Source organism: Phyllostomus hastatus, unplaced genomic scaffold, assembly GCF_019186645.2.
Source record: "Phyllostomus hastatus isolate PE091 unplaced genomic scaffold, TTU_PhHast_1.1 phas_contig_148, whole genome shotgun sequence".
Classification (NCBI taxonomy): Eukaryota; Metazoa; Chordata; class Mammalia; order Chiroptera; family Phyllostomidae; genus Phyllostomus; species Phyllostomus hastatus.
Genome location: NW_025333607.1, coordinates 2,434,933 through 2,455,329, shown reverse-complemented (window position 1 = coordinate 2,455,329; position 20,397 = coordinate 2,434,933). Strand labels below are relative to the sequence as shown.

At 42.8% G+C, this 20,397-nt stretch overlaps 1 protein-coding gene across 4 annotated transcripts in view; it reads left to right on the top strand.

The window, feature by feature from the left end:
* The first annotated feature begins 424 nt into the window (after positions 1–424).
* Positions 425–20,397, top strand: part of MTR (5-methyltetrahydrofolate-homocysteine methyltransferase) — a 93,073-nt gene continuing 73,100 nt past the window's right edge. For 2 of the 4 annotated variants that reach the window (XM_045817618.1, XM_045817634.1), the window contains exons 1-6: positions 425–687; positions 7,752–7,966; positions 11,835–11,924; positions 13,493–13,562; positions 15,241–15,333; positions 16,736–16,842. In XM_045817618.1, coding sequence (XP_045673574.1) covers positions 654–687; positions 7,752–7,966; positions 11,835–11,924; positions 13,493–13,562; positions 15,241–15,333; positions 16,736–16,842 — 609 coding nt within the window. In that variant the 5' untranslated portion in view covers positions 425–653. Of the gene's footprint in view, positions 688–1,244; positions 1,261–7,751; positions 7,967–11,834; positions 11,925–13,492; positions 13,563–14,498; positions 14,580–15,240; positions 15,334–16,735; positions 16,843–20,397 lie in introns of those variants that run through there. The other 2 variants (XM_045817628.1, XM_045817642.1) reach the window with 2 other exon arrangements.

Sequence of the window (20,397 nt, the reverse complement as noted above, 5' to 3'; positions counted from 1 at the left end):
TTATCAGTCTCATCTAGGTCCTGAGTTCCTCTGACAGAGAGGTGGTGGTCTTTGCACTCCAAGGCCCACACACGGTGAGAGCAAATAAACGTTTATTGCCCGTTGGTGTCCATTAGCATGCTTCTCACCCAGCCACAGGCAATACCGCGCCGCGACTAGCCCCTGGTTGTCTACAGAACAGCACACCCCGTGCTGGGTCATCGTCGGCTTCTGTGGCTGATAGTAGCTGCGGCCACGTGGCCGCAGTTCCGGATCCAGGCCCCCCGAGATCAGCGAAGCCTGGGCGCCCCAGGACCTTCTCCCAGGTCCTCTTTGACCGACTACATGTCCCAGAGAACTCTGGAGCGACCCTCAGGCGATTGGTTGAGACCAACAGCCAATACGAGGGCGAAGAGCTCACACAGACCAACCACAGCCCACGGGAGGGAGCCCCAGCATGGAGACTCGGTTGCAGCGGAAACTCTGTGCGTCTTGAGCTGTCCGATCCCGGCGGACCCAGGGCCCGGCCGGGCCTCGGTCCACGTCCTGCACTCCACGGTCGTCCGGTCCTCTCCGCGGCCTGGCCAGCGCTGGTCAGCGCCGCTCTCAGCCGGCCGCTGCAGAGACTTCCCCGCTGCGCCCCGCGCCTGAGGAGGAGCTGCACACGCGGCGGCATGTCCCCCCCGCAGCAGGAGCGCATGCCCTCCGGTAACACTCTGGCTGGCCTTGGGTGCAGTGCTTTGCGACTCGTGCTGTGCGCTCCCAGACGCCTGGTGGTGCTCTCACACCCTGATTCGCCCCGCAAGGTTCTCGCGGCGCCTGTGGGCTCCCGGAGTACCCACGTGTCTCGCCGCTCCTTTCCCCGCCGACACCGGTCCCTGCCCGTTGGCACCCCGTCCGTCCCCTGCCTGAATCCAGTCCCATCCTCCGGCATCCAGTCCCTGCCCGCCGGCATCTCCTCCTCTCCGCCCACACCCCGTCCCTGCCCGCCAGCAGGTCTTACTCGCCGCCAACACCCAGTCCCTGCCCGCCAGCATCTCCTCCTCTCCGCCCACACCCCGTCCCTGCCCGCCAGCATCTCTTCCTCTCCGCCCACATCCCGTCCCTGCCCGCCAGCATCTCTTCCTCGCCGCCCACACCCCCGTCCCTGCCCGCCAGCATCTCCTCCTCTCCTCCCACACCCCGTCCCTGCCCGCCAGCATCTCTTCCTCCCTTGGCAAACGGCCGTCGCATCCTGAACACACACCTCTTTTCTTGCTGGGGAAACACTGCTACGTCCGAGTAAGAACTTTGCGTTTTGACAGTCGATTTCAGAGGGCGGTTTTGCCAGACTTTACGTTCTCATTCCGTAGGTAGGTAGTGAGCACCTACCGTGCTCAGCCAAAGAGAGTTCAGGTGCCGAGGGCAGGTGAGGAAGCCTGGAGGCCTGTTTACACAACTGTGAGCGTTGATTTTGCACTCCGGAGTCTGAGCAGTCGTTCTTCAAATTCCAGCTGCGCTGGATCTCTGTTAAAACAGATTAACAGGCGCTCAGCAGGTGGGGATGGGGAGTAGAGACCTCGGTGACTCTGACTTCGTCCCTCTGGGATCACCATTGAGAGAAACCCTACCTGGTACTGAGTGTGATTTCCACTTTACGGGAAGTACAGCTGTGGGTCTCTGAGGTCATCCTGGTTGGAGCCTGTGCAGATACCCCACTGAAATGTAGGTGCGAAGTGGGAAGTGCAGCAGCCAGGAACTGTAATGGGGACAGGGCAGTAGGGCCCTCATCAGTGGGATGGCACAGCTGCCCTGACGCTAGTGGGACTGAGACTGGGACAGAGAAAAGCTTTATCCCTGCTGCGGGCATGTAAGTAAGGCCTGTTCCTCTCATAGGGTATCATATATAACTATTTGAATACTCTCTCTTATTTGGGACTTACGACTTTCCTCTCTCCATTTAATTAGAAAGGTAACACGTGCTTTTCCTTTGAGGGGGATGCCACGGCTCAGTGGGTGACTGCGGCACTGAACAGCAATATCGTGTTCATGGAAAAGATGTCGGGGAGTCTGCTCTAAGACGTGCACGATGTTCCGGATGTAACGGGCTGAGTCCTGATAAGTAGGGTGTGGGTGGTGGTTCTTCCCGGAGGAGAAAGGTTTCGATGACCGCTGGCCCTGACCGACTCTTGTGAGAGGTTCTGTGAGGGCCACGCGATTAGAAGCCCCTGGAGGGTAATCCCCTAGTGAGTCTGAGAACAGAGAACGCTTAATTTAAACCAACACATCTTATGCTAAAGTATAAGTGAAGATGTGGGAACACGTAGAAGCAGTGGGCTTTCGAAGGACCTCAGTTGCAGAGGAGTTTTATATTCTATCCGTGCAATTCCTATTTATACTTGTTAGGTTTCCCTTTTATGTATTTGCTATTCCATGAGTAGCCTGTTCCAAAAGTGTCCGTGTGTTTGTATGTTTCTCTGTACTCTAGTTTGTGTATATGTGTATTTTTAACCTATGTAAATAGTATCAAGGTGACTTTGAACCATTGCTGACTTTTTCACTCAGTATTCCAGCCTTGCAGCACAGCAGCGTAGAGGTCTGTCTGGTTACCACCGCGTATTATTCCACATGGGCATCCATCGCATTCACTTCTCCATGTCCTGACCAAGGTTGCCTCCAATTTGCCATTCCAACAGATATCCTCTTAGGTAGTCTCTGTGGGTCTGTGAGAGTTTGAGAAATACACCCAGAGTGAGATTGCTCGGTTTTCTGCATTCTTAATTTTACTAACTCTGCTAGGTTGCTCTCCAGAATGGCTCTGTCTGTGTGCCAACACACGTACTTGAGGGGACAGATTTTCTTTGGCATTATCCAATCTTCTTTTTTGTACTTTTTAAAGTATATTTTATTGATTATGCTATTACAGTTGTCCCATTTTCCCCCCTTCACTCCCCTCCACCCTGTACACCCTCTCCCACCCATATCGCCCCCCTTTAGTCATGTCCATGTGTCATACTTACAACTTCTTTAGCTTCTACGTTTCCCATACTATTCTTACCCTCCCCCTATCTATTTTCAACCTACAATCTATGCTCCTTATTCTCTGTACCTTTTCCCCCTCTCTCCTCCTCCCACTCCCCTGTTGCCAACCCTCCATGTTATCTCCATTTCTGTGGTTCTGTTCCTGTTCTAGTTGTTTGCTTAGTTTCTTTTGGTTTCGCTTTAGGTGTGGTTGTTAATAATTGTGAGTTTGCTGTCCTTTTACTATACATGTCTTTTCTTTATCTTTTTAGATAAGTGCCTTTAGCATTTCATAAAATAAGGGCTTGGTGATGATGAACTCCTTTAACTTGACCTTATCTGAGAAGCACTTATCTCCCCTTCCATTCTAAATGAGAGCTTTGCTGGATAGAGTAATCTGGGATATAGGCCCTTGTCTTTTAGGATTTGGAATACTTCTTTCCAGCCCCTTCTTGCCTGTAAGTTCTCTTTTGAGAAATCAGCTGACAGTCTGATGGGAACTCCTTTGTAGGTTACTGTCCCCTTATCTCTTGCTGCTTCTAGGATTCTCTCCTTCATTTTTACCTTGGCTAATGTAATTATGATGTGCCTTTATGTGTTTCTTCTTGGGTCCAACTTCTTTGGGGTTCTCTGAGCTTCCTGGATTTCCTGGACGTCTATTTCCTTTGCCAGAATGGGGAAGTTCTCCTTTATTATTTGTTCAAATACGTGCTCAATCTGTTGCTTTTCCTCTTCCCCTTCTGGTACCCCTATAATTCGGATGTTGGAACGTTTAAAGATGTCCTGGAAGTTCCTAAGCTTCTCCTCATTTTTTTGAATTCTTATTTCTTCATTCTTTCCTGTTTGGTTGTTTTTTTCTTCCTTCTGGTCCACTCTATTGTTTTGAGTCCCAGTTTTCTTCATATCACTATTGGTTCTCCATGCATCTTCCTTCATCTCTTTTATGGTAACCTGCATTTTTTCATGTAATTTGCACCCAAAATCAACCAATTCTGTGAGCTTCCTGATCACCAGTGTTTTGAACTGTGCATCTGATAGATTGGCTACCTCTTGGTCGCTCAAAAGGATGAGCCCTAGGGCATTGATCTGTTTTTCTGTTTGAGACGTGTCTTTCTCTCTCTCTCTCTCTCTCTTTTTTTTTTTTTTTGGTCTGGTCACTCCTGTTACGGTGAGGGGTGGAGCCTTAGGTGTTCACCGGGGCTGGGCACCCTAGTCGCTAGATTGTGACGTTGTATGTGGGGGCGGGGGTGGGAGGGAACAATGGCGCTCTGACCCGGTCCACAATCGCCGCCTCACTGGGTCCACCAGCTGCCGCTCGCCTACTCAGGGTCCACCCACTGCGATCCTGCCACCCTGGATGCCTTACGTGCTTCCGGTTGCCTTATGCGCCCACTGCTCTCTGTCCTCCACGCTGTGAGCCGTGCTGCAACCCGCGCCCGGCTGCTCCTCTCCACCCCTCCTACCGGTCTGGGTGAACGAGTCTACTTCAACTTCTTGGCTGTCCGACTTCCATTCAGATAAATTCTCTGTCAGTTCTGGGTGTTATTCTGCCTCTAAATTGTTGTTCTAATCTTGGTTGTGTGTGGAGGTACAGTGCGTCCACCTATGCCTCCATCTTGCCGGAAGTCCAATCTTCTAATTATTGCCCATCTGTAAATTGGATGTAAATTGTTATTGTGCTGTTTTAATTCACATTTCTCTGGTAGTTAATTAGTTTGAGTATCACTTCATCTACTCCTTGGTTATTACAGTTTTCCCCTCTCTTCACTTGCCTATTCATATCTTTTGCCCATTTTTCTTTTTTTTTTTAAAGTGATAGGTTTTTTGTGTTTTTTTTTTAAACATTTTTTAAAAGATTTTATTTATTTATTTTCAGAGAGGGAAGGGAGGGAGGAAGAGAGAGAGAGAGAAACATCAATGTGCGGTTGCTGGGGGTCATGGCCTGCAACCCAGGCATGTGCCCTGACTGGGAATCACACCTGTGATGCTTTGGTTCGCAGCCCGCGCTCAATCCACTGAGCTACGCCAGCCAGGGCCGCCATTTTTCTATTTGATTTACTGATTTGTAGAAGTTCCTTTTGTACATTATAATTGTTAGTCCTTTTCAATTGTAGACATTGCAAAATGTTTCTCCAATTCATAATCTATCTATTTTGTTTGTGATGAGTTTCTTTTAGAATTTTCAAAGTTTTATTTTTTAATTACAGTTTACACTCAATATTATTTTGTATTAGTTTCAGATGTACAACACAGTGGTTAGATAATCATATACTATCAGTGGTCCCCGACCTTTCTGGCAGTAGGGACTGGTTTCATGGAAGACAGTTTTTCCACGGACTGGGTGGGAGGGTTGGTTTGGGGATGGTTCTAGCATGCATTACTTTCAAGCTCACCTCCTGCTGTTCAGTCCAGTTCTTGACAGGCCCGGAAGTTGGGGACCCCTGATAAACTTTATAAAGTGTCCCCCCAATATTTCCAGTACTCACCTGGCACCATGCTTAGTTATTATAATGTCACTGACTCTGTGCCGTGTGCTGTACTTTACATCCCTGTGACTATGTTGCAACTACCAATCTGTACTTCTTAATACCTTTGCCTTTTTACCCAGGCCCCTAATCCCGCCTCCCACCTGGCAACTGTCAATCTGATCTCTGCATCTATGAGTCTGTTTCTGTTTTGTTTGTTCATTTATTTTGTTCTTTAAATCCCACATATAAGTGAAATCATCTGGCATTTGTCCTTCTCTGACTGACTTATTTAGCACAGTACCCTTATGGTCCATCTATGCTGTCAAAAACGATATGGTTACATGTTTTTTATAGCCATTGTAGATTATGTTCAACAACTTTTTTTATCCACTATGGTGAATTTCATTTAACAGAAATTCTTAGTTCGTATGTAATCAAATTCATTTTTTTAAACATTACAGGTTGAGCTTTTTGAGTCGTAAGAAATCTTTCTCTTTTCTAAGTAATAAAAATTTTCTATATTGTACATTCCTTATTTTATGATGGGGTTCATCATATAATATTTGGTGGGTCTAGTAATCATTTCCTATTTTTTCAAAATTAATTTAGCTCTTTATGGGCTTTTGGTCTTCCACATAAGTAATAGAAAAAGTTGGTCACATTTCTCATTAAAATCAGATGTTTTCTTTAGAGTTAAAAAAACCTTTGACCTCTCACATATATGATGACTCATAACAAGATCTTGGAATTTGTATGTGTGGGGACAGGGTTTTTTTATGGTAAATAGTGAACTGTCTTAAAGTCTGAGAACAGTGTATATTTCTGGTTGAAAAGTAAATACAGTGGGAGCCCCATGGGAGAATGCTTAGACCTTTTAAGAAAATCAGGAGCAGAGTCACACTCCACTGTCAGATTTGCAGTGAGTAGAAAGTGCCAAACTAATGCCCGCGAGGTGGACTAGGACGGGAGAAGGCGTGGCACTCCTCATGCCAGTTTCTCCTTTCTGTCTCACGTGTGCACTTACTCAGTGCAGGAGACGGAAGGACAAAGAAATGTAACTAATATGGTATCAATTGACCATTTTGCTGAGGCCAAAGGACATATTTCATTGTGAAAAATACTGCCTTTTTTTCCCCAGACAGTTTAGATACTTTTTAAATTAAATTACACATATATGACCTAATCTCCCCACATTCACACCCTGTTCTTCAGCCAGTCCAATGAATTAATCACCCACTTAGGCTCACATAATCTCAGGTCAGGGTGGATTGCAGCTACATTCCTTTTTTCAAGATTTTATTTGTTTATTTTTAGAGAGGGGAAGAGTGAGAGAAAGAGAGGGAGAGAAACACTGAACAGTTAGTTGCCTCTTGCACACCACCAACTGGGGCCCTGGCCTGCAACCCAGGCACGTGCCCTGACAGGGAATCGACCCGGCAGCCTTTTGGTTCGCAGGTGGCATTCAAACCACTGAGCCACATTGGCTAGGGCTATAGTTTTTTTTAAAAAGAAAGGAATTCAGTTGTGCATATAGGTGAAAGTTTTTGATCTTTTTTATTCCCCATTTGAAACTACATTTTATTTTTTTCACTGAATATTGCCTTCTTTCCGCCAGACTAATGTTCATTTCCTCCCTTGCAAACATGCCATTCCTGGAACATGAAGAAACAAAGTCTTGTCTAAAACCCCATGGCTACTTACGGGAAACCAGAAAATAGGATTGGAGGGAGAGGCATCAGGGCTTCCAGAACTGGGAGGGAGAAGTTAAGGACATAGAGTTGAGACATTCCAGGGCATTAGCCAGTTTTTTAATAGATGGAGCAGAGGGGTGTGAGGCTCTTAGTTTTCTCGGTAGGTGGAGAAGTCTGTCAAAGCTCACAATTAAATGGAGTTTGGAATTACTGATCATTTTCAATTATCCCGGTTAAATCTCCCTATGAAGGGAGCATGTGTGCAGAATTAACCGAGGCAGAGACAGCCCCGAAGGCGGCTCGGCAGCTTGGCTGGCCTTGCATCACTTGGCTCATTGCTGCCCTTTCCCCCTCTCTGGAACAGTAGCTGCAGCCTGCTTTAACACCTGTTTGGTGCTTCGCTGGTGATTTTGTGTGATATATGATCTTGGCATTGTAATAGCTTAATGAAAACATTTTTGCGCAGCATTTTTCTAATGTCGTGGAGCTATGAGCATATCTTTTATGAGCCCTATTAACTCTAATGTGAATGGGTATACATTATCTAAACTCCCTCTCCACACATCATCTTCCCCTTTCATTTTTTGAAGTCAAGTTTTCACTTTCTTTAAAGGAGGCATGAAGAAAAGCCTGCAGGATGAGATCGAAGCCATTCTGCGGGAGAGGATCATGGTGATGGATGGAGGCATGGGAACCATGATCCAGCGGCACAAGCTCAGTGAAGAAGACTTCCGAGGCCAGGAATTTAAGCATCATGCCCGGCCACTGAAAGGCAACAATGACATTCTAAGTATAACTCAACCCGATGTCATTTATCAAATCCATAAGGTAAAGTGTCACCAAGTGCTTGTTTATATTTTCAGTCTGTCTCTCTTCACACTGTTTCATGTATTGAGGGCAGAACACTGTGCCAAGTGCTCTGGAGGATAGAGAAGAAAGAGGTAATTTGTTCAGAATGCAGGCGTTGGGCACCAAATAAAAATCGTTCTTACCATTCGGGGTAAGGAAATGAGGAAGGTAGGTTTTCTGCCTTTGAGGTGTTTCACCTCCAGTGAGAAAACCCACAAAGTCCTGGACAAATTAGAGTTTTCACATCCACTATATTACTGAAGTCACCAAAATAGCCTTGATGAAACACAACGAAAGGTAGTTGTTATTTTCATTTTTTAGATTTGGAAACTGAGGATCACAGAGGTTTAATAACTTGCCTGATGGGACAGGACAGAGGTTTACTGAGCTGAAATAGCATATTCTTTCATTCTGTTGTTCTGTCTCCAGTAAAAATGTCTAACAAATGTAAAAGAGGTGAGAAGCAAGTAGCTGGGTATTGCTATAATTTGAAAGTTTTAAAATAAACATAGAACAGAGTTGTTTCATAGGTGATTATAGAAATTTCATAGAATTATGACTAGAAGAGATAGGTGATTTAATCTGTTTCCCTGGTCTGGAATCAGTTAAAAGGACAAAGCTTATTTATCATTTAAGTGAGATGGTTTTATTTTCTGGAGCCTTATTGTTGTTATAGGTGTTTCAGACTTTTCTTAAGGGGGAAAAATTACCTAAACGAATCACTGAGTGGTTGAGTGATTCACTGAGTGGAAGGGATCATTTTACTGGGTGTTCAAAACTTTGTTCTAAGTAAGATGCAGAGTAGTTTTCCATTGAAGAAAAGCTAAGAATGCCTTTTCTTTAGTTATAAGAGGAATTGTAGGTAGTGGAAGATTTCAAATTGGTCTTTGAAGAAGTTTGGTTCTGCAGAAAGAAGAGTAATTCAGTTTTTCTGCTAGGCCTTGAAAATATGTAGTCAAATCTCATGAAAATTCCTGTGTATTGGGAGACTGGGAATGTCATCGTGGGTATGAATTGCTTGGAGTGGTTACAAAACCCAGTTCTTCTAACAGAGTTGGTGAGTCTCACAAATGTCATGCCATGTGGCTTTGTTCTTGTGGATTATCACTAGTGTCTAAGTTCCTAAGGGTAGCGATTTATGCCTGTGTTTGAGTCCTGAATAGCTACTGCCTAGAACAGTATGTAGTGTGTGGTTAGTAGTCAGTAAACATTTGTTGAAGGAGCAGATCCTGTCCTGTGTATTAGACAGGCCTCTAGATAGAACAACAAGATTCCCATGATAGGTGCATGAAGCAAAAATGGCTATAATACAATAAGGTCTCTCTAGCTGTCTCATTCCTGGGAAAATATTTACTGACTGGAGCCTTTGAATGTAGAGACCATGTCATGTTAAGAACAGAAAAAGCCTGGGTTATTTTCACACTTAGTTATTTCTAGTGGAATTAACGACTGTAGATCAGATCGTCTGGTACTTAAGTTTAATGGAATTCCTAAGTTATATGTGTAGTATAAGTGCCTGACATTAAGCTTTTGATTGCAGAGGCATCATTTCAAAGATACTTACCTCTAATAAGCACTTTGACAGGTGTAGGACACAGTTGCTAGCTAAACAACTAGATAAGGAACCCGGCCACTTTCTCCTTTGAAATTCTCCTTTAAGAAAGCCCTGAGTAACCTAGATAACTGACTGCTTGAGTGACAGTGCTCTTCCCTTTCCTCACCCTAATTCCCACTCTTATGTTTTAAATTTGCCAATAAAGATCAAACTTGGAAAACCCTAGAGCCCCAACTTTGACCTCAGTAAAGGCTGAACCCCAGGTTCACATGCACTTACTTGCTCACTCACACCTACTCCATGCCACCTTGCTCTGCGGCCCCAGGAGTGCCTGCGTCATCCTGGAATGGTAAATAATAAATCCTGCTTCGTGCAAAGCTCCGTGATGTTTGTTGAGGTGCATTTGGCTGTCACAGCCACAGGCGTGACTAGCCGGGCGCCGTCAGTGTAGACCAGGACCGATGTGAGACCATATTTGAAACATCTGTTAGTCTGTACAAGGGCCGTCTTTAATGTCCTCCTTTAATTTTTACAGCCTTCTTCGGGAGAAAACAGGAGCAGAGGAATTACGCAGCTTGCCCCAGATCACACATTCCCTGAGTCTGTGAGAGTAGGATTGGCATGGGGGTGGGCTCTGCAGAGCTCACGAGTGGAGCAGTGACCTAGGAAAGGTGGAGAGAGGGGGCAACTAGCTAGAGGCAGCGCCTTTTAATTTTGTGTTGTGGAAATTTTCACATCTGTGGAAATTTAGAAATATTTTTTTCTCTAATTTTAAAGACAGTATGCATTCACTGTTTAAAAAAACAGGTTTAGTGCTCGCTTCCACAGCACATATTTAAAAAAAAAAAAAAACAGGTCTAGCTACATAATATAGAAAAGCATAAAAGAGAAAATAAAAACCACTTGTAATATCAATGCCAAGAGATAACTACCATTCACATACTTTATTTTATATTTCAATTTAGTTTTCTATATTTGGATTTTAAAAATTAAATTGTGATTCTATTACTCCATCCTATTCTAAAATTTGCATTTTTTACTTATATACCATAAGCATTAAATGTTCCAAAAATGGTCTTAATAACTTCATATTAATCTATTCTATGTATACATCTCCTTATTCCTAGGCATTAAGAAGTTTTTCTTGTTCTTTTTTGAAAAATTAAATTTTAATTAATTTGTTCTCATAAAACAAAACCCACAGAAAAGAGTAAATTCCCTTTAAAACTACTCCAAAGTTCTATTTTTTTTTTTGCCAAGATAACCACTCAATGTTAGTTGACGTGTCTTTCTAGATGATTTTGTGGTACACTTATATAAGTATATATGTGTACAGATATGTGTATGTATATACATATATATATAGAAAATTCACATATAATTTGTATATATGTATGTACATATGAAAGATGTCATTCTTTACATATCAATCAATCTTGTTTGCCTATTAAACAGTACTTTGGAGATCTTTTTGTGTTAGTATATGTAGTTATACACAATGTTTTTTAGCTACCACATGGCATGTAATAAAAGGGATATGTTATAGTTTATTTAGCTATTCTTTACTGATAGATATTTAAGAAGTTTGTGACTTATAAATGTGTAAATCTTGGTTTTCATTGCCCAGCTCTTCTGCAGAGCATTTTATCAGCTAGACAGGATCAGGCTCACTCACTGTGGAAGAATCTAGGAGGCTGAGCGATTCCAGAGTGCCCATCAGGCTGAAGTTGAGAGGAAAGGTTTTAAACAGGGAGCCCAGGAGGGCACTGGGTCCTCAGGGCTCCAGTGGGAGTGCGGGTCTGCTGCAGAGGCACTAGGAGATACGGGCGGAACTGTGTGGTCAGCTTCAAGGTCTAGAGCCAGTGGAGTTCTCAGTGGGGACCAGAGTGTAGCAAGGCACTGGGAAGGCAAGGGAGGGGACTGCAGTCTGTTGCACGCCCATCCTGTGTCAGGCACTTGATGTGTTATTCTGTATCATGATACAGCCACCCTGTGAAGTAGAATTTTAATACTTTCAAATGGGGCTACTGAAACTAAGAGAGTCTAGGGAACTTGACTCAATTCAAGGACCTTAGTGTGTGAAATTGTCTGAATTCAAGTGCTGTGTTTATTTACACCATGTGCCTTCCTATGAGAGTCTTACACCTGTGTGCATCTCTAGCCTCCAGTGCAGTACTGTATGCTTAGTAAGTGGTCAGAAGCTGTCTGGGGGTGACGATGATGGAAAGGCATATTTATTGTTGGGGGAGATGGATTCTAAAACTCAGCATTGACAGTACTGTCTTGTTGCAGGATTACTTGGTGGCTGGGGCAGATATCATTGAAACAAACACTTTCAGCAGCACTAATATTGCCCAAGCTGACTATGGCCTGGAACACTTGGTAAGACTTGCATTTCCCCTCATAACTAAGATGTTCAAGAAGCATTTACCGCATTGCTAGTTGCTAGTGAGAAGACTTCCTGAAGCAAATGCTTGGTTATCTGTTGTTTGTGCTCAGACAGGGAAATGGTTTGACTCTCTTCTGCTTATGAATATAGCAGCCCATTTATTTTTCCATCTGGCTTCTTTTATGGGCGAGTAATAATCAAATAGAAATGATGCTTATTACACAGTGATTATTGATAAAGGCATAGTGACTGGCTGTGTGCATTGTTTTGTGAGGCCTTCTTAAGTAGTGCATGGTAAATTTGATTTCCTTTTAAAAAAAATTATGGCAAAATACATGTAACATAAAATTTACCATCCTAATCATTTTTAAGCATAAGTTTAGTGGCATTAAGTATATTCAGTTGGTGACACCATCACCACCATCCATCCACTGAGCTCTATCTTGCAGGACTGAGACTCTGTCTCCATAAAACACTCACTCCCCACTTCCCTTCCCCAGGCCCCGGCCCCCGCCGTTCTCCTCTCAGTCTCTGGGTCTGAGTCCTCTAGTTCCTCATCTAAGTGTAATATGAGATCATGTGCCTTTTGTGTATCACGGAAAAATTATTGCAGTTATTTTTGGTTTTTTTTTAGAGTAAGAGTTGGCAAACATTTTCTGTAAAGGGCCAGATAATAAATATTTTGGGATTTGTTGGCTACATACAGCCTCTGTTGCAACTATTCAGCTCTGTCATTGGAGTGCAAAAGCAGTCACAGAAGATGTGTAAATGATGGGCTTAATTGTGTTATAATAAAGCTTTATTTACAAAATTGTCAGCAGGCTAGATTTGCCCTGGGAGCCATAGTTTAATACACCCCTATTTTAGGATATTGTGGTTTCTTAATATATAGATGTGAGGATCCAAGGCACAGAGGGTCTTTTAATTAGATGGAATCTTGAAGATCACAAGTCTAGGACTTCCTAACTTGGCTTGTAGAAGCCCTTCAGGAGGCCTTTGAACCTCTTTAAATTGTAGGCAGTACTTTGTACGTGTGTGCACACTTGCTTTTGTTTCCTAGTGAGTGGGTTCATAGGCCTTTACCAAATTTCAAGAGGGTAATAATTCACAGAAAGTTCAGAATCATTGATTACAGCCTTTGTTTGGTGAAGGAAGTCAGGGCCTGAAGAAGTTGCCATGGGAACTGGCCGGCTGGCAGTGACAAAGCTGGTCTCGTAAATCCTGTGCTTTTCCCATTACTATTATTTTATCTAAATCTCAGAATATTTAACTACATCAGCATATTCTGAGACATGCCAGATGCCCAGAAGTTGTTCTTTTGCCAAGTCAATTATGGTTTTGGGGAAGAACCTAAAAGCAGTTCCTAAAGACTTTTGTCTTTCCTGTTGCTGTTGAGGCTGGGGCAGCTGATAGGCCTTCTTGGCCAAGATTTCATTCAGACCTCAAATTAATTTGCTTTCCATTTCCTATTGAATGGCACTGGGTTTTAGAAGGTCATGAGTTCCTTATTTGACATGTGGAGGGAAAGGAGGGTGAGCTAACATTTGTAGTTTTGCGTTAGGTCTACCGGATGAACAAGTGTTCTGCGGGAGTGGCCAGAAAAGCAGCTGAGGAGATAACTCTCCAGACAGGTAAGGAATGTTCTTCTTCCTTTTTTTTTTTTAATTTAGAGGGGAAGGGAAGGAGAAAGAGAGGGAGAGAAACATTGATGGGTTGCCCGCACCCCAACTGGGAACCTGGCCTGCGACCCAGGCATGTGCCCTGATGTCAATCATTCAGTTTGCAGGGCAATGACCAACCAACTGAGCCACACCAGCCAGGGCTTTCCCTTTTTTTTTTTTTTTTTTACAAAGATGATTCCTTGGAAATTTTCAGCTGTAATATGCTGTCCTTATTACACTTTTCCCTTTAATAATCATTGGCTTTCCAGCAACCCTGCAAGCACTGTGTTGAACTTATTTGCAGGTTACTTCTCTGCAATTTCACAGTCAAGCATTCACTGTCTCTCTGGATTGACTGTCCCTGTGGGCCCTGGGCTCAGGGTTTATTCTGTGTTTACTCTGCTGCTAGGACCATGGCTCCTTGTATGTTACAGCTAAAATGATTTTTCTCCCTTTGGAAGCATACCATAAGGTTATTAAGGCAACAGCTGACTGTTTTGGTCATTTGGGTTATTATTCAGGCATTTGGTCTTACCCTCAAAGCTTTTCCCACCCCTGTGGTTGGCTTGTCTAGGTAAAGAGATACTATCTTTGGAACATTTTCCACTTGGTACCACTAATGTCCTTGAAGGCTCTGTGTAGCGCACAGAAGAGTTTGTCAGTAGATTCAGTCTTGTAGGAACTTGAAAAGTGGCTCCCCAAAATAACTAACCTCCTGGCTGGCTGCCGCAAGAACACTTGGGAAGCAGCTGGTGGGGAGGCTTTGAGGGAGGGAAAGGAGTAGAAAAATATGTGGAGTTCTTTAAGATTTGGAAATGTGAAATTACTGCCAACAGGAAAGATGAAAGAAAATTGTTAGGAAGTTAGACACAGCATACTAATGAATGAAGACGGATCAATTTATAGGAACTCTGTTTCTGCCCTGGCTGGTGTGGCTCAGTGGATTGAGTGCTGGCCCTGAATGGAAAGGAACACTATTTCTGAGAGGTAATGTTTAAATCCATGGAGATGCGCAGATTATTACCCCAACAGAGTTGCAGGTCAGAGGATGTTCAGCCAGCAAAAGCCGGGAGAGAGAAGGACATTTTTCTTATTTCCACATTATTGTTCAGCTTTGGAGAAGATAAGGAATATTTGGGCCTGTAACCTGTTGAATGCTACTGTAAGGAGCCTTTGCAGAACCCATGTTAAGTTCAGGACCTTCAAGAATAGCGAGAGAGAATTTGTCCAAACGTGGCTATGGTGATAGAAAAGAATTACTTACAGAAACACTTGGAAGCCAGGCATGTGAGAATTCAGAGCTTTCGGGATCGGCCTGGTGGTAATATGTGCACATGCCCTGTATTCATCATTTCTCCAGTGGGGTCCACAACAGCCCTGGGATCAAACGTGTATTTCTGGTAAAATCTATAAACTGGCCCTCTCAGTGGGAGAAAAACTGTAAATAAGCCTCTCGTTAGTTCAGGAGAGGTCAAGTTTTGTGGCCAAATGAAATAAGAAAAAAGTTTGGACTTTTACACCTTTGGGATTTCAGAGTTTTGGACAAAGGATTAGAGACCTATATCCTAGGGAAATCTTATAACTTACTGATTCACAACGAAAACCTTGAGCTATTCAGAGATTTCACACCTGCTTTTCTTTCCCAAAGGGATTAAGAGGTTTGTGGCAGGAGCTCTGGGTCCAACGAATAAGACCCTCTCTGTGTCCCCATCTGTGGAAAGACCAGATTACAGGAACATCAGTGAGTATCCATCATCTGTAGTCATTGATCTTGAGCAAGTACTACTGTGTTTTAGCAATCTCTAAATCTATACAATGGGACTGAAAACAGAATCTGTCTCAGGGTTATTTTGACATAATCCACATAAGGGCTTACAACAGTCTGTGGAATGTAGAATACATCTAAAAAAAAAGTTAGCTGTTGTTTTCTTTTTGGGTTTTTTTTTTGAGCTTGCTCGCAAATGTACATGGTGTTGTGTTAGTTCATTTTTATCAGCTGTAGAAATAAAACCAATCAAAATAAAGCTCTAAACTGACGCATTGAGAAATTATGGACACCAGGCCTGGGTGTATTAGAGAATGACCTCCATTTTATTTATAATAATGCAGTCCAAAACTGTACAAACATACTAGTATTATAAAAATTATAAACTATTATATAGAAGCATATTTGCATTGAGATTTTACCAAAAAAATCTAAAAAGCTAGGTCAGTTTCTTAAGCATCAGACTATAAAAAACGGTAGAATTTTCAGAGCTGAATAGTAATGATACTATGTATGGTCAGTCATGGATTTTGTGTAGATGACAAGTTCAGGAAGCTGTGATTTGTAGGTTTTTGGTCACAGAACTTCCCATGCAGTGATTTTGTCCACACATCATTCATTCTGATGTTCCCAGGGTCTAGGGATGACAGTGAGGTCGTGACTCTCCCTGATTCTGCACCGTGGGGTTCACTTAACGTGCTCTGCAGGCTTCTCTGCTGAGTATCTTAGCATTTTCTCTTTTGCTTGAAAAGTGAAATGGGGAGAGGGATGACCCCTCAGATGGAAATAGACAACCCAGCATGTTTCTAATAAAAATTTTACCTGGGAGTGACTGAACACTTTTCTTTGAGACGGAAATTGCCCACCAGGCAGGTTTGTTCTCCGGCAGAGTTGGTGTCGGAGGGCAGGAGCCAGATCCCCAGGACCGAGCCTTTTACCCCAGAGAGTAAGAGGATGTGACTCACCCTGTGATGAGTCTAAGTCAGTGTGACATATCTCTAGTTCCTCCTCACACTTGTTCCTGTGAATTGATTAGAACTGCCCCTGGAAAGGATGGTCTGTCCTAAAGATATCTACAGGGCTCAGGAAATCCGGAGCCTCCCATTCCCTCGCTCTGCCTCCGCCCACACATGGGAAGTGCAGGCTTCGTGCAGGTGTTTGGGGGCGACTGTGTTCAGTTGCTGGTTTCAGTTCCATCTTTATTCCACTGCCATGTTTCTGTATTTGGTTTCTTAACAGAAGGTGGCATCACCCTTAAATTATGCACTATAAACCAGCAGTGTGTAGTTCACAGGTGCCAGGCCTGAACTCAGTGTGTCCTGGCCATTCAGAGGATCTTGATGAGCAATGTACTGGATGGGGTTTCTTTTTTTTGCAGCTTTTGATGAGCTTGTTGATGCGTACAAGGAGCAGGCCCAAGGGCTTCTAGATGGCGGGGTGGATATCTTACTCATTGAAACGGTTTTCGATACTGCCAATGCCAAGGTGAGTTAAGGGAGGAAAAGGGACAGGGCTGGGGTTGGAGAGCTGTGGTGAATCCCCTCTGTGGTGAGAAGACAACAAGAGCCATTACTGAAGTTAATGAAATTCCTCTGTTGCATTTTATTCTCGACTGTTAACTGAACCCCGTAGAATAGAAAAAAAAAACTTCAAAAGGTTACCTTTTAACTTTTAGAGAAGGTTATTTTTAAATTATGAAAGTATATTTTTTCATGTATAGATACTGTGTGTACATATATGCATAGGTAATAAATGTATACACACGGTTCTAAATTCAAAGGATGATACGTAAATGTATGTAGTGAAAAGTAATATCCTTCCATCTCCTGCTCCCGGGGGACAACTACTCTCACCACTGTGGAAGTCCTGATGGGGATTCTGTGCAGGTCTCAGCTCAGGGTGTGTGTGTGTGTACACAAAGGTATATAAGTGTACGGAGTAAAATGGAACTGTCCTTATATGTGTGGTTTTTATTTGCTTGTTTAATTTTCAGTTATAGTTGACATACATTATTAGTTTCAGGTGTACAACACAACACAGTGATTAGACATATAACTTTCAAAGGGATCCCTTCCATAAATCTTGCACCCACCTGGTGCTGTACATGGTTGTTACCGTATTATTGGCTACATTCCCTGTGCTGCACTTTACATCCCTGTGCCTGTTATATAACTGCCAGTTTGTGCTTCTTCATCCCTTCACCTTTTCCGCTTAACCCACAACTCTTTTCCATCTGGTAACCAGCAATTTATACATGTGATTTTTTGCACAGTGTATCTAAAGAATAAATTTCTACAAGTAAAATGGCCAGGTCAGAGGGTTTCTTTGTTGTTAACTCTGGTCTTCAGGGTCACATTAGCCTCCTTCGGTGTGTGCTCGTTCAGACCCCCGTCAGCAGCCAGTGCACAGCGTGCTGGTCTCCTCATGCCTTGCTGACACCACCTGCTGTTACGCTTTTTCATCTTTTCCAATTCGACAGGTGAAAAATGCTTCCTCACTGCAGTTTCATTTGTCTTCTTCTGACTATAAACGTAATAGAGCATCTTTTGTTTGAATCCTCACCTGAGGATATATTTATTGATTTTAGAGAGAAAGGAAGGAGGGAGGGAGAGAGAGAGAGAAACAGAGAGAGAGAGAGAGAGAAACATCAATGTGTGAGAGAAACATCTATTGGTTGCCTTCCGTACATGTCCCAGCTGGGGATCGAACCCACAACATAGATATGTGTGCTGACCAGGGATTGAACTTGCAACCTTTTTTTGGTGTATGGGACACCACTCCAACAAACTCAGTTATATGTTATCTGCTCAGTTATCTGGGCAGATAAAGCATCTTTTTAAAGTTTTACAACCATTTATATTTTCTCTCCTGAGATTTGTGTCCTGTGTTTTATTTCTGTTGGACTTCTGGTCCTTTTTTTTTTTTTTTGAGTCTTTCCCTAAGGAAATCATCCCTATTAGTGATGGGTAGCAAATATTGTCTCCAGTTTGGTGTTTGACTTTTGACTTCTTATGTGGTGGTGATGGTGATACAGCTGTAGTATTTTTCATTTGTTTGATTTAGTTTGTAAATGGTGCAAGAAAATTTTAAACTTGTATGGTTTGGTTTATAGATTCTGGTTTTTCTGGTGGCAGGAAATTATATTTGCAATGTCACTTGCCATTCTGAGATAAGGATAAAAAATGGTCTCCTTTTATCCCTAGTACTTTACATTTCATCAAATGTTTATTGTTATGAAATGAGACCACGGATTCAGAAATTTTTTATAATGACTATTCTGTAACTATGAATTTATGCTTTTTTAAAAAAGGTTTTATTTATTTTTAGAGAGAAGGTAAGGGAGGGAGAAAGAGATGGAGAGAAGCATGTGCAGGATCGATCGGCTTCCTCTCACACACTCCCACCTGGGGACCTGGCCCGCAGGCCAGCCATGTGCCCTGACAGGAATTGAACCTGTGACCTTCCAGTTCACAAACTGATGCTCAATCCACTGAGCCACACCAGACAGGGCTGTTTTGTTTCTTTGTCATTTTCATTTCCCTGGAAATCATTTGTCATTTTCATTTCCCTGTCTGACTTATTTCACCCTCTAAGTCCATCCTCTTTTTACAGATAGCATGATTTAATTTTTTTTTATGGCTGAGTCATATTCCTTTGCATATCTGTACCACTTGTTCTTTATCCACCCATCAGTTGATAGACAGTTAGGTTGCTTCCATGTCTTGGCTACTGTAAGTCATGCTGCAATCAACATGTATATGGATGCATATGTCTTTTCAATTTAGTGTTTTGGGTTCCTTCAGAAAATACCCAGAAGTAGAATTTCCAGATCCTTCTTTGTCTCTTGTTACAGCCTTTATTTTAAAGTCTGTTTTCTCTGGTGTAAGTATTGCTGCTACAACTTTTATTATTTTTTTCATTTCCATTTTCATGAAAGGTCTTTTTCCATCCCTTTCCTTTCAGTCTGTGTGTGTCTTTCGAACGGAAGTGAGCCTCCTGTAGATAGCCTATGTAAGGGTCTTGTTTTGTTCATTTATCTTCCATGTGTCTTTTGACTCGAGCATTTAATCCATTTGCATTTAAAGCAGTTGTTGGTAGATACATTGTTATTGCCATTTTATTCATATTTTAATCTTTTTTTTTCCTTCTTGAAGAAGCCCATTTAACATTTCTTGTAATACTAGTTTGGAGTTCATAAACTCCTTTAGCTTTTTCTTGTCTGAGAAGCTATTTATCTGTTTTTTGATTCTGAATGATAGCTTTGCTGGGTAGAGTAATCGTGGTTATGAGTCCGTGCTTTTCATCACTTTGAGTACTTCTTGCCAGGCCCTTCTGGCCTGCAAGGTTTCTATGAGAAATCAGCTGACAGTCTTATGGAAGCCCCCTTGTAGGTAACTAACTGCTTTTCTCTTGCTACTTTTAAGGTTCTCTCTTTGTCTTTTTCTTTGGCATTTTAATCATGATGTGTCTTGATGTGGGCCTCTTTGGGTTCATCTTATTTGAAACTCTGTGCTTCCTGGGCTTGTGTGTCTGTTTCCTTTGCCAGGCTAGGGAGGTCTTGATCATTATTTTTTCACACTAATTATTTTTTAAATAAAGATTTGCATATTTATTTATTTTTAGACAGAGAGGAAGGGAGGGAGAAAGAGAAACATCAGTGTTTGGTTGCCTCTTGTGTGCCCCTACTGGGGACCTGGCGTGCAACCCAGGCATGTGCCCTGACTGGGAATTGAACTGGCGACCCTTTGCTTCGCAGTATGGTGCTCAGTCCACTGAGCCACACCAGCCAGGGCCCGTTCTTTTATTTTCTGATGAGAGGAATCATGTGGAATATCACCCACATTGTCTAAATTCAGGAGTGCATCTGGTCTAATCTATTCTAATAATCTGTCTGCTGATGCCACACTGCCGTGCTGTTATTTCCAGGACAGCATTATGTCACGTTACATAGCATGATAATTACAGTGTGTCTGAGTAACTGGTAGGCTGGCAGTTTTTTCATTAAACTCCGCTTCTTTTTTTCACACAACTTTCCTTGCT